Genomic DNA, 13,582 nt, shown 5'->3' with positions numbered 1-13,582 from the left:
CCTGCCCCCTGCCCAGCACCCACGGGGGTCACTCTGAGCCCACAGGTCTGGGCAGAGATGAGGAGTGGGGGGGTTTCACTGTGGCTGGTGCACGGGATCAACGTTCCAGCGTGCTCATTAGAGAGTGGGATTTGTGCCCTGGCTGTTCCAGGGGCACATTTGTGGCCAGGCTGCTAAACAGCTTCGTTTCTGACACTTCATAAACCTCCCTCGTGGCTGCAGTGACAGCAAACAGGTCAGAGCAACTGAGGGGCTTGGAAGAGGAATGTGACAGAATTGAGCTGACTTACTGCTCCCAAACCCAACCCCCGGGACAGGACCCACAGCCTGAGCACAGGTACAGCCTCCCCTCGGGCTCTGCCCTTTCCCGTGCCCTCACCTTCCCGGCAGGTGGGTCCCGTGTGGCCGTTCAGGCACAGGCACTGCCCGGTCCGGGCGTTGCAGTAGGAGCTGCTGGGGGCACACTGGCAGGCCAGGCGGCAGTCGGGGCCGAACCGGGTGGGCCGGCAGTCTGCGGGGGCACAGCGCTCTCAGGCTGCTGCCCGTGGCACAGCGAGCAGGAAGGCTCAGAGCTTTCCCCGCTTGTGCCGGGTGCGGGAGAGGGCAGAGAGCTTTTTTGCTGTGGTGACACAGGACACAGCAGCATCCCCAGGCCTCCAGGATGTCCCTTCAGCCTTTTGACCGTGTCAATCTGAACACACGGGCTCTGGAGGCTGGAGGAGAATTTCCATTCAGATCTGACTACCAACAGGGGCCAGACAGGTGAGTGCCACTGCCCCTCTCGCTCTGTGAGGTGCCACACACCAGAAAAAAGCCCTTCCCAGCTTTCTGGGAGCAAACCCCCCTCCTTCCTCCCCTGCCCAGCCGGGGCTCAGCTCACCCGCAGCACACGTGGGGCCGGTTTTGCCCGGGGGGCACAGGCAGCGCCCCGTCACCGGGTCGCAGGGGACATCGCTGGGGCAGTCACAGAGATGCTGGCACCCCTCGCCGTACGTCCCTTCCTTGCAGCCTGCGTGAGACACGGAATACAGCCCCTGCCCTGCGCGCCCGGCCCTCGGGATCCCCCCGGGAAGGGCGGGGAGGACGGCGGTACCTGTGTGACAGCGCTCGCCCCGCAGCCCTGGGGGACAGCGGCAGCGCCCGGTGGCGGGGTCACAGCCCGCCCCGTGCTCGCAGTCACAGCGCTGCCGGCAGCCCTCTCCGTGGAATCCCGTGGGACAGCCTGCGACGGGAGAAGCTCATCAGAGCGCGGGTGAGCGGAACTCTGCAGCAGAGCCCCGGCCAGCCCAGCAGGGAGGAGCAGAGAGCCCGACTTGCGCCCAGGCGCTGCAAGCCGCGGGCGCGGAGCCCCGCGCTCAGCTCCAGGGCGTTCGCTCGGTACCCAGCACCTCCGGGCACTGGGGACGTGAGTGCCTTGGGTGCCGCGGGGTCACGCAGGGATCGGGAATCACCTCTCTGCCTGGGAAGGGCTCGCTGCGAAAGGGAGAGCCCGGCGGGGCGTGACAGCGCTGTCACACCCGTGCCCTGCGGTCCTGCTCTCCGGACGAGCTTTAGAGACCCCCCCATGCCCCAAGCCCAGGGTGTCCCCGCCGCCACCACTCACTGTGCTCGCACAGGGGCCCGTAGTGTCCGGCGGGACAGCGGCAGGTGCCCGTGGCCGGGTGGCAGGTGGCGTTGTGCAGGCAGGAGCAGCGCAGCTGGCAGGCGGCCCCGAAGCTCCCCGGAGGGCATTCTGCGGGCGAGAGGGAGCGGCAGAGCTGCTCAGCAGCCCCAGACCCGCGCTTCAGAGGGCTGTGCTAAGGCAGGGCTGGCACGGGGTGGCACAACAGAAACCGGAGCCAGTATGTGAGCTCGGACAGGACCCGGGCCAGGGTTACCTAATTCGCAGGATTTGCCCGTCCAGCCCGGGGCACACGAGCAGGAGCCATCGGCGGTGTCACAGAGCCCCCCGTTGCGGCAGGAGCAGCGCTGCTGGCAGCCCAGCCCGTAGCGGTGCTCCTCACAGCCTGCGGGGCCAAAGGCAGCGGCGGTGGGCACAGGGACCACGAGCAGAGATCTCAGAGCAAGGAAATCATTTCCTGCCCAGGACCTTTCCCAACGCACGGCCTTACAGTCCTGATGAACGACACTTGCCTTGCTCACACGTGGGGCCAGCTCTGCCTGGAGGGCACACGCAGTCTCCGGTGACAGGGTGACAGGGAACTCCGGCCCCGCAGGGGCACAGCCCTGCACAGTCCTGCCCGTAGCGGCCAGCGGGGCATCCTGGAGGGAGGAAAACCTCGGTCAGCCAAAGCAGGGCTGGGGAGATGGGAGGTGGGAGAGGGAAAGTTTTGCACAGCACTGGAGCTGAGGGGTGGGAGGGGAAGGAGCCTCCAGCCCTGCCCTGCTGTGCCATAGAATGGTGGAATGGTTTGGGTCGGAAGAGAGCTTAAAGATCATCTGTTTCCAGCCCCCCTGCCATGGGCAGGGACACCTCCCACTAAGCCAGGTTGCTCCAAGCCCTGCCCAGCCGTGGCTGTACAGCAACACAGCGAGGGCACGGTGCGTCAGGAGAAATCACTTTATCGTCAAATAAACCGAGCAGACAAACATTTCCGTGGCTAAGGCTGACAGCAAACACGGTCATCTGCAGGCTCCTTCCCTGGGACAGAGCATGAGGGCACTGCTGCCAGGACAGGTGACAAAGGACACAGGGAGCTTTCCCCAGGAGTCAGTCCTTGGTCTGCTGCTCATCCCCCGCAGGGTCAGCAGCCTTTCTGCAGGCAGGGTCTGCATCTCCCACCCCTCACGCCCCCCTGAGGAGGCTCCCCTGCTTTCCCAGCCCCTCTGGCTGAAGCGGCGCTCACCGATGGCGCAGTCGGCGCCGATGAAGCCCGGCGGGCAGTGGCACGTCCCCGTGGCAGTGTCACACCGGCCCCCGTTCCTGCACTGGCACGGCCGCTCGCAGTCCCGGCCGTACCAGCCCGGGGAGCACTCTGAGGGGACAACAAACAGCGGCTACAAACACAAGGAGAAGGTCCAGACACCCCGGGAAAATCCACCAGATGGATTTGCACGGATGTTTCACCCGGGAGGAGGCAGAGAGCGCCGCTGGGAGCAGCCTGTGCCAGCCCCGAAGCACCCAGAACTCAACCCACACACACTTCCCTCACGGCACGGGGATTTCAGGATGGGGCAGCCTGCAAAGGGCCTGCAGTGGGACCAGAGCAGGACTCACCCAGCTGGCAGGCAGGACCGTGGAAGCCGGGGGGGCAGACACAGGCCCCGGTGACAGGGTGACATTCCTGGGTGGCTCCGGCACACTGGCAGATCTGAGCACAGCCCTCCCCGAAGGTCCCTGGCAGGCAGGCTGTGAAGAGACAGGACACCAAGGTGGCTCAGGAGCCATCCCACCCCTCTCTGCAAGGCCTTTTTAAAAACATTTTATTTTAAGCCAGGATTTAGAGAGCCTTTTATGGCAGTAAAATTCTCCGCCACCCAAAAAGCAAAGGGACTCTCATGCAAAACGTTCATTCACTCCAGGAAATACTTGGATTGAAAGGAAAGGCAAGTACTTAAAGGCATTAGGTGCCTTTTGCTGCGCCAGCCCTTCCTGCCCTCCCATTTCTGCAAGCTCCACACACAGAGATGGCAAATCCAGCACTGTCCTCTGCGTAAGGAACGTGCTCACACACCTCTGTCTCTTCCAGACTTGCTCATACCCACAGGAGCTCATTTTAATAGTGATTTATTGCTAATCCTCTGGATAAATACCCAGCTCTGATTTCCCACTTGGCTCCCTCTGCCCCGCTAACATTCCACAGGCATGCACCCAGCTGCCAGAATGGGAGTTGCTCCTTGGCACAGCTCTGCTCTTGGGCTGTTTTTCCTTGTTTATCTTTTTTCCCCCCTTCTATTTTCTGTAGGAATTGCTCGGCCCATCCTGTTCCCAGAGCCCATCAGCAGAGCTGCAAGAGGATCATTCCCTTCTCCGTACGTTTTTCACATCCAGAGCCGGTCAGTCCTGGCGGGCAGCCGCACTGCCCGGTGACGTGGTGGCAGGGCACTCCCAGGGGACAGCCACAGCCACTGGCACAGTTCTTCCCAAAGAAACCTGGCAGGCAGGCTGTGGGAAAACAAACAGCGGGATGTGAGTCTGCTGCTGTTGGAGTTCTGGTCACTGAGAGTTTCAGACTTTCTGTGCTGCCAGGCACTGACCCCCAAGAGAACACCGAATTTAACCTGAGGCCTAGGAGAAGGCTTCCAAAATGGAATGATGTGGCTGTGGAGTTTGAATAGAAGTGTGTGATGTCACAGGGTGGGAAACTTAGAGTTTGGGGTTTATAGTAATATATATAAAGCAAAATAGAGGTTTTAGGGTGGAGGCTGGTCCTGCTTCTTTACCTTCTTCCTTCTTCTCCATGGGTTTGAGTGGTATTTTGTAATTGGACCAAAAAGTCCACAGTGCAGACTCTGAGTGATCAGTTATTGGGTTAAAAGTGAAAATAATGTAGGTGTCATTTCTTAATTGGACAGTTTAGCCTTAAAAGACCTTGTAGCAAGAGACAGTTGGCCATTTTGTGCCTTGTTAGTGAAAAACTGCAGAACTCACTGCTGTGAGACTGTAACACAGATAAGAAACAATGAACACCTGAGTCTGAACACTGAGCCATCGTCTCAAGTGCCTTCAATCCCGACCTCGACAGAGGAAAAAAGGAAGCTGAAAACTGGCATTCTGCCTGGATTTTAAGTTCTTGCTAATGACTGGAAGGCATCAGAGCCTCCTCCGAGGGGCTCCTGGCCCGGTGTAGAGCCAGCCCAGCAGCATCTTGTGTCACAGCCTCAAAATATTTTGCCACAACTTGTAATTCTCATTAAAAATGAAGTTTCCCTCTTCCCAGGCTCTGGAGCAGCAGATGTTTCCCTGGATTTCCCTCACCCAGGGGTGTTCCTCACCTTTCTCACAGCGCCGGCCCCTCCAGCCACGGGGGCAGTCACAAGCACCAGTGACGTGGTGGCACGAGATGTTGTCCCCACAGTCACAGGGCTCCTCACAGCGTGCCCCAAACAGCCCCTCCGGACAAGCTTCAGGGATGAAAGCACAGCAGAGAGGACAAGTTGCACAAAAAAAGTGACTTTTCAGGGCTTTTTTCCCCATAGTTCCACAGCTGACTGGGTCTGTCTCTTGTTCACACACAGGCAGCTTGAAATACAGCCATGGGGAGCTAACAGGACCCTAGTTCGCTTCTTTAAAAAAAAAAAAACACAACACAATTTCTACCTTTTGGGTGGGTTTCTTCATTAATTTACATTGAAAGAAATTATAGAAGTGCTTTACACTGCCTGGTGCCGCGTGCTGCTGAGGCTGTGTGGGGTTCTGGGAGCATGTGACAATGCTGGGAGGGGACACTGTCCCTCAGGATGTGGCAGGATCCAGTGAGGTGATTTGTGTGGCCAAGCCTCAGCTGGCAGCAGAGCTGTTTACAGCCTCCTGAAGGGAAAAACATCCCCAGCAGGAAACCTGAGAGTGGCTGGTGGCAGCCGAGGCTCTGGTGGCAGCTCCCTTGTGCCAGATGTCAGCTGCCAAGTGCTGCCACTGGACTTCACACCCTGATTTAAGGACGTGCCAAGCTGAGGTGCCATGACCCCAGCAGGGAAGAAGCTTGTGGATCTCTGCTTGGTGTGCTGATCCGTGGTGAGGTCCCTGCTCTGAAGGCCAAGAGCTTTTTCAAGCCCTTCCTCGTGGGAAGGAGATTGCCAGGTGTTGGTTTTCTCAGCTTTTCCAGAGATGGGCTAATTGAGAGGTGTTTTAAAAGATTTTATTCTATTATCAATCGTTGAGAGAGAGATTGAATTAGAAATAAATTTCAAGAATTCTTTACAAATCAGTTTTCCCACAGCCAGGGCGTGTGTCACATCTAAGGATACAGCAGACATGGAGCCACCAAGGGACAGATGCCATGGGCTGCTGGGGCTTGGGACCAAAGCCAGGCCCTGAGGGTCAGTGGGATACAAGGACACACAGAAGGAAGAATGGAAAGGGGATGACCCACTGTTACCTATAAAATAATCGTGCCAGAGGAAGGTCCTCCCTTGGCATTTTGGTTTCACCACGCTGGATTGCTGCCCTGCCTTCATCCCTGCTTGCAGCCTGTGGTTTTGCACTGAATGCCTGGGGGTCTGTGCCTTTGGGAATCCCATCCCCCTCCCACCAGCACTGCCACAGGCTGCTCTGGGCGTGCCCCAGCACTTTCAGGACAGCCCTCAGACAACAGGAACTGGGGATGGAACTGGATGATCTTTAAGGTCCCTTCCCACCCAAACCCCTCCACGATTCGATGGAAGGAGAAAGGGCACAGCAAAACTGGGGCACAGCCAAAACCACGGCACTGCCAGCTCCCTGCTTGCTGAAATCTGAATTTGATGTCTTTGCTTAAGCCCCCAGACCCTCCCTGTGCAGCAGCAGGTGCCCACATCAGCCCCCACATGCCCCACTTACGTCTCTCACACTTGTCACCGGTCCAGCCGGGCTGGCAGAGGCAGTGCCCGGTGCGGCGGTCGCAGAGCCCCCCGTGCTGGCACTCGCAGCGCTGCTGGCAGTCCAGGCCGTGCTGCCCCTGGGCACAGGCTGGCAGGGGCACAGGGTGACACACTGCCCTGGCACCCACCCTCCCAGCTCCCCACACGCGCAGGAAGGGCCGAGCACCCCAACCCCTCGCACGCCACCCCCAACCTCCACAGGAAAACTGCTGGAGCTCTGGGAGCTGACAGTTTCAGACTTTCTGTGCTGCCAGGCACTGACCCCCAAGAGAACACTGCATTTGACCTGAGGCCATGGAACAGGCTTCCAAAACTGATTGGCAGCACTGGGATTACGGGTGTGGAGTTGATTGGAAGTGTGTAACACCACATGGTGGAAAACTTCTTCCTTCTTCTCCATGGGTTTGGGCGGTATTTTGTAACTGGACCAAAAAGTCCACATTGCAGACTCTGAGTGATTAGTTATGGGGTTAAAAGTGAAAATAATGTAGGTGTCATTTCTTAATTGAAGAGTTTAGCCTTAAAAGACCTTGTAGCAAGAGACAGTTGGCCATTTTGTGCCTTGTTAGTGAAGAACTGCAGAACTCACTGCTGTGAGACTGTAACACTGATAAGAAACAATGAACACCTGAGTCTGAACATGAGCCACTGTCTCAAGTGCCTTCAATCCCGACCTCGACAGAGGTAGAAAAAGGAAACCCAAAACCAGCAGGAAACCATTCCAAACCAGGATCTGTGTGCCCCAGAGCCGTTCCCCGGCTGTTTCCTCACCCAGCTCGCAGGCCAGCCCGGTCCAGCCCGCAGGGCAAGCACAGCCCCCCGTGGCCGGGTCGCAGGTGCCGCCGTTCTGGCAGAGGCAGCGCTGCTGGCAGTCCTTCCCGTAAAAACCCGCCGGGCAGGCTGGGGGAGAAACAGGACAAACATCCCGGTCAGGACACAGCTCTGGAGGCCTGTGCCATGCTGCCAGAGCCCTGGGTGGATGGTGGATGCACAGCAACGCTGATTTTGATGTAGGAGGAGCCAATGACACCTTTTGGCGTGTCACCTGCTCAGGTGGGCAGCATTCCTCGCCCGCCCCGAGGAACGGCATTCCTCCCCGTGCTGGCAGGGGAAGCAGGTGGTGTGGCAAGGGTTACCTTGCTGGCACGAGGGTCCCGTCCACCCCTCCGAGCAGAGGCAGCGGCCGCTGACGTGGCTGCAGGAGGCGTTGTTGAAGCAGCGGCAGGTGTGGCTGCAGTTCTGGCCGTAGCTGTTCTCCTGGCACGCTGCAGGGGAGCAGAGCAGGCAGGAATGGTGGGCAGTGGGTGGGAATTACAGCAGCCAGGCTCCTGCCAGCCCTCCCAAGGGTTGGGAGAGGGTCTGTCAGTGGTGGTTGGCTGCTCTGTGAGGGGGTTTTGTGGTGTTACAGGGAAATAATGTGTCCTAGGGGCCTGACATCCTAACACAGACACAGCTGCCATCACTGATACATCCTTCATCTATTTGGAAGCAGTTTTGCTGGATGCCCAAACCCTCACTGCATTCAACCACAACATGCTCAGGCAGAGGCCCCCAGTCTGAACTCAAATTAAATTCCACACAGGGAAAATCACAAATGGGGAACTGACCACCCAGAACTCTGGTTCCTATGACCTGGCAGCAGAGACAGCCCTGGCTCCAGAGTGCCCACGGAGGGCAGGGTGGGCACCTCCCACAGACACCTGCCCTGGGCACAGACACCTACCCTGGGCACAGCGGGCGCCAGTCCAGCCCGGGGGACACTGGCACTGTCCTGTCACAGGGTCACAGTGGGCACCATTCAGGCAGTCACAGGCTTGTCGACACTCCAGTCCATAAAATCCATCAGGGCAGGCTGTGGAAAACAAAATCCACACAAAATGCAGAGCTGGAGCCCTCCCAGTGGGAAAAGGTGCCTGCCCCTCGGTGGCCTTTGTGGCCAGTGTGAGGCTGCACCATGTGACAGCGCTGCTAAGGGCAGCAGATATTGGATGCAAGTCCACTGTGGACATTGCAGGTACAGGAGAGGGCAGTGGTGGATCAGGGGAGTGATGGCTTGGGGATCCTGACACGGAGAGGCTGCTGGGGGAGCTGGATCCCTGCATCCAGGGATCCTCCAAGAGGCTGCTCCAAGACCCCATGTGCAACATGTACACACTCAGGTGACCACGGCAGCTGTGCAACCACTGAGTCACCTATTATTTACATTTTCATAGCCTTTTTTTTTCCCCTAGACGTTTTCCCTCCAGAAATAAAACCAGAGGCAGCAACTTGCAGACTTGTTGCTCCCCACATGACCATCCTGAGGAATTCTCTTTGCTGTAACGGGATACCAAAGTCAGACAGGGAGCACAAACCCCCTGGGATGGAGGCCTGGTCCCCAGGGTCAGGTACTCACCGTGCTCACAGAAGGTTCCTCGCCAGCCCGGGCTGCAGGTACAGGCCCCGCTGACGTGGTCACAGGTGGCTCCGTTGTCACACTGACACTGGTGCTGGCAGCTCAGCCCAAACCACCCTTCAGGGCACTCTGAAAGAAATGACACTGAGGAGTCTGTCCCTTCCTGGGTCAGCTGTCCTAAGGGAAGGGGCTTGGATTCTGAGTGGAATAAGAATATCTGGCAGCCGCTTTTTTTATAACAACCAGTGGGTTCCAGGTGTGTACCCACATCACCCAGCCACCCTGGGGACTGGATCAGCATCACAGCCAGTGAAGGGGACTGGGCTGGGGCGATGCCTCTCCCTGGAAGCCCTGCAGGCCCTGGTGGGTGCGAGGGCAGGCAGGGCAGGGGCAGCACTCACTCTGCTCGCAGCGGGTGCCCGTGTAGCCGGCCTCGCACAGGCACTGCCCGGTCTCGGCGCTGCAGCTGCCGTCGCTGTTGCTGCAGTTGCAGGCGTGGGCGCAGTCGGGGCCCCAGCGCCCCAGGTCACAGGCTGCAAAAGCACAGCAGGAGCCCGTCACTGGTGTGTACCTGAGAGCACAGCGCGGGCACTGCGCCGCCTTGGCCAGCGGGCACAACGTCCCTTGGGCACAGGGACAAACACGGCTGCAGAGAGGCCAGTGGCACTGCCAGCACCGCACAGAAACCAAAAGGATTTCAGAGAGATTTCCCTGGCAGGGGTACGGCATGAAGACGAGAAGGGGGAGATGGGAGCATAGCTTGGCACGGGGCGAGGGTGGCAGAGCACAGGCGCGTACCTCGCTGGCAGTGGTGCCCCGTCCAGCCGGGCGGGCAGCTGCACGTCCCCGTCACCGGATGGCAATGTCCCTCGTTGCCACAGCTGCAGCTCAGCTGGCAGTCGGGGCCGAACCAGCCGGGCGGACACACTGCCAAGGGAAACAGGGAGGGACTGCAGGTGGCCGCTGGAATCCCGGCCCTGGGCGGAGCCGCTGGGCACCGCGGTGCTTCGGCAGAGCCGCCAGCACCGACACAGCTCTGACGCCCCGAGTGCAGGTGCTGAACGGGACAAGGGGCTCAGCATTTTGCCTTCTTTTCTCCTGCTGCAGAAGTTACTACAGTGGAGATGGGGCTAGAGGGACTTTGAAGTCCCCAGGCTGCACCCCAATGAGTGAGGGAGCGGAGATGTGCGCAGAGCTCAGGGGGGCAGTGCCTGGTCAGTCACTGGATGCTCCACTCACTGGAGCAGAAGCTGAGATACCCCCATTCCCGCTGGAGATGAGGAACCCACCCCAGGCTGCACTCACCATCCTGGCAGCGCTGGCCGGTGTAGCCAGCTGGGCACACACAGGCTCCGCTGGCGGGGTCACAGCTGCCGTTGTTGGCACAGTCAGGGCAGATCTCCTGGCAGCCCGGTCCCCAGAGACCCTCAGGGCAAGCTGGAGCGTGAGCAGACAGAGAACACACAGCACTGGGATCAGAGCCAAGGTGGCAGAGGGAAATGTGGGACCCTTTGGGCTCCCTCTCGCCGTCAGTGCTGTGCTCATGCAAGACGTGGGTTTTGTTGGCAGCGCGTGGCTACCAGCGAGCACAGCGTGGCCCTGCCTGCTCCACAGGCAGCGTGCGAGCCCTCTCTAAGTGCTATTCTGAGCTCACTCCAGGATTTTCATGCCAATTTTGGATTTGCAGCCACTTGCAGGGAGCTCCAAGGGCTCCTCAGTGGGAAATGGTGCTGCTGGCACAGGGACTCCACAGCTGCCGTCACACCATGGACAGCACATCAGTCACTGCTCCAGGACCCGATGGGAGTTGCAAAGAAGGAGCAAAAGGCTAAACTGCTAAAACCAGGGCAAGAATCCTTCTCCAACTGGTCCTAAGCTGCTCCAGGGCCTGGAAAAAAGGCAGCTTGAAATGTATGGTAAGCACTGTGCACACGTAGTTTCATTGCTCAGCCAAACTCTTAGGAGCAGGACATCTCTATGTGACTAATACCTTCCAGCTGCTGTAATACTGCAGAATCATGCAAAAGCTTTCCATTTCGGACTCTCTAGTTTTCCAGCAGTTAAAGAGTAATGTGGTGAAGGCAATTAAAAACATGCATCAATAAAGAAAGGCTCCTCTCCTACACTGAGGACTGCAACAAAGAAAAATTATCTTCATCTTTTTCATTGTGTTAAGACTCACCATGAAAAGCTGCATTTTTTTTTTTCTAATTTTCCACAAAGATGGTTCTAACTGCACTGGGTGTTTTTAAAATAAGTTTTAGTAAAAGAAAAGCAAGAGGTCTACACCTAAATCCCTCCCTCTACACTGAAATCCCTGAGTGTTTGCTCTGCTGCCCGTGCTCACCTTGGGCACAGTCGTGTCCTGTCCAGCCAGGTGGGCAGTGGCACTGCCCCGTGCTCCTGTCGCAGGATGCTTCTCCACAGGCACAGGGATGCTGGCAGCCTGGCCCATAGGTCCCCTCAGGGCACTCTGTGGGAGAACAGCAGGGTCAGAACATCCCCCCCAAGATGTCCAAGAGCATTTTACCAACCTGGCCCTGCAGGCTGAAGGAGCCTCTGGGTCTGTGAGGGGTTCCCACAGCTGTGAGGGGTTCCCACCTGTGCTCGTGGTTTAGTGGGCATGGTGGTGTTTGCTCAAAGGTTGGGTTTGGTGATCTTGGGGGTCTTCTCCAACATCAGTGATTCTGTGAGCCTGGCTGTGACCCTTCACTGGTCACCTCCAGCATTGCCACTGCTTCCCTGACCTGTCTGCCTGTTGTGTGTCCTTTCAGCAAGTATTCCTTCATGCAAAAGTGACCACTCACATCCCCAAAAGCTGAGGCCAAACTGATCACCAGTCTTTGGACAAGGACCCTGCCCAAGCCACGCTGCTGTCTCTGGGCTGGGGTGCAGAGCACCCAGGGTCACAGCCCCACACCAAACCACCCCTTGGCTTTTCCAAGATGCTCTGAGGGTTTTTACCTCCCCGGCTGAATGCCTCCAGGATCCGAGCGCCAGGATTTTAAGAAGCAGCCAGGTTTGCAGCAGGACGCAGATGGAAAGAAGGAAAGAAGGAACATCCTCATCCAGAGGAGGAATAAGTGCTTTTCCTTCCCTCTGCTCTGGGTGCCAGCGTGGTTCTGCTGATCCCAGCTGGGTTTGATCTTTGTACCCCGTGCCACAATTTAGCAACCAGTTGGTGACATGCAAACTGAGGGCCCCAGACCAAAGAGCCTTAAATCCTCTCTGAGTCCCCCACGAGAGCTCCACGCTCACCAAAGCCAATGTTCTGAAAAGCTTCAGCAGAGTGGAACACACCGGCACTGACAAACCGCGGAGGAAACGCAGCGCCGCGATTTCCAGTGACACAGTGGAGTTTTTGTTATTCCTCCTCTTTGCTAATTGATGGCAGATGTTTGTCTTCACCCTTTAATAATTTCCAGATCCGAACAACAGCCAAGAGCCTACTATTTCTATACAAATATTTGTGTTATTTCCTGTGACTCCCCCCTACAGCCTTCAGCTCCTTTCTTACCCTTTTTAAAAATATCCTGAGCGGGAGCACCCAGCCTGACAAGGCTCCAGGGGCCACAGCATCCCACCACGGGGGGCTCAGGGCTCTCAGACCCTGCCAGGGAGCACAGCCCTGCAGGAGCTGCTCCCATCTCTCCTTCCAGCACTATGGTAGCAATTGCATTGGGATTTTTGCTGCTTTCTGCAGCTCTTGTCCTGACCAAGTCCTGGCAGAGATGGGGCTCTGCACCACGACCCTTTGCTGGCAGATCAGTGAGGTTGAGGGTTGCAACTGCTGGGCTGGGGAGAAGCAGTGCTTGGCTAAACATCAGTTAGTGCAGAAACTCCCGGGATGCTCCAGTCCAAGTCCAGATGCTGGCCACTTCCAACCTCTCCATGCAGAGTCTTCTGCTGCTGCAGTCTGTCTCCAAGTGTACAATTTTTTGCACTTTCTGCAGGACCTAACCAGCTGAAGTGGGTTCAGGAGGCCCCAGCCTCACAAGAGCAGGAGTGGGTTGATTTTTCAGTCGCCAATCAGCTCTGTGGTTGGCAGAACTTGTTCTTTTCCAAACACTGTGTTCATATTTTGTAATCATCACCTCGGTCCAATGACTCACTGCCTTTAGGTTCTCTCAAAGCACCTTTGTCTGCTCAAAGTGAAGCTCTCTGGCACACAAACCACCCCCAGGATCTTGAAATCTGCACCCTCAGAGCCTGAGTGTTGGACACAGTCAGACATACACAGAGCTGGGCAGTTCAGTCACCATCCCATCAACTGACCCTTCAGGGGAAGAGCACAAAACTGCTCTAGGAGGTTCATACAGAGGCAGAAGTTTGAATCCTCATGTAAATTAAATGTAAAATACTCCTCTGCACTTGCAAATGAAACAGAGTTTCAATAAAAAAAAATAGAGAACAGAGCAGAAAATGTTATACTGTTGTGCTGGGCAGGGATTGCCTGGAAGGGAAAAGACATCAAGGCCAGGGAAAGTTAATTAGATCCCAATCACCTCCATCTACCAATACAGAGATGTCCAGTGGCAGGGGGAAGAGAGTCCTTGTTCTCCTTTTCTGAATCAGGCTCATTTTATACCAGGAATTCTCTCTCCCACTTTAAAGAGGCAGCAGAGACCCGTGGATGGCAGCTCCTGTGTCCCCTGAAGTCTCTACTGG

General features: G+C 57.2%; 1 protein-coding gene across 1 annotated transcript in view; it reads right to left on the bottom strand.

The window, feature by feature from the left end:
• The window catches only part of MEGF6 (multiple EGF like domains 6), a 40,187-nt gene that overhangs the window by 2,074 nt on the left and 24,531 nt on the right, over positions 1-13,582 (bottom strand). The window contains exons 15-33 of the mRNA XM_053963197.1: positions 11,262-11,387; positions 10,220-10,351; positions 9,713-9,841; positions 9,316-9,447; positions 8,915-9,043; positions 8,243-8,371; positions 7,656-7,784; positions 7,291-7,419; positions 6,479-6,607; positions 4,936-5,064; positions 3,977-4,105; positions 3,218-3,349; positions 2,847-2,975; positions 2,134-2,262; positions 1,878-2,006; positions 1,604-1,732; positions 1,094-1,222; positions 881-1,009; positions 380-511 (exon numbers count right to left, since the gene is read on the bottom strand). Of these exons, the coding sequence (XP_053819172.1) occupies positions 380-511; positions 881-1,009; positions 1,094-1,222; positions 1,604-1,732; positions 1,878-2,006; positions 2,134-2,262; positions 2,847-2,975; positions 3,218-3,349; positions 3,977-4,105; positions 4,936-5,064; positions 6,479-6,607; positions 7,291-7,419; positions 7,656-7,784; positions 8,243-8,371; positions 8,915-9,043; positions 9,316-9,447; positions 9,713-9,841; positions 10,220-10,351; positions 11,262-11,387 (2,460 nt within the window). The remainder of the gene's footprint in view (positions 1-379; positions 512-880; positions 1,010-1,093; positions 1,223-1,603; positions 1,733-1,877; positions 2,007-2,133; positions 2,263-2,846; positions 2,976-3,217; positions 3,350-3,976; positions 4,106-4,935; positions 5,065-6,478; positions 6,608-7,290; positions 7,420-7,655; positions 7,785-8,242; positions 8,372-8,914; positions 9,044-9,315; positions 9,448-9,712; positions 9,842-10,219; positions 10,352-11,261; positions 11,388-13,582) is intronic.

The sequence above is a fragment of the Vidua chalybeata genome, chromosome 22 (genome assembly GCF_026979565.1).
Source record: "Vidua chalybeata isolate OUT-0048 chromosome 22, bVidCha1 merged haplotype, whole genome shotgun sequence".
NCBI classification, from domain to species: Eukaryota; Metazoa; Chordata; class Aves; order Passeriformes; family Viduidae; genus Vidua; species Vidua chalybeata.
Note: the sequence above shows the minus strand (reverse complement) of the source record. Positions and strands in the feature narration are given on the sequence as shown.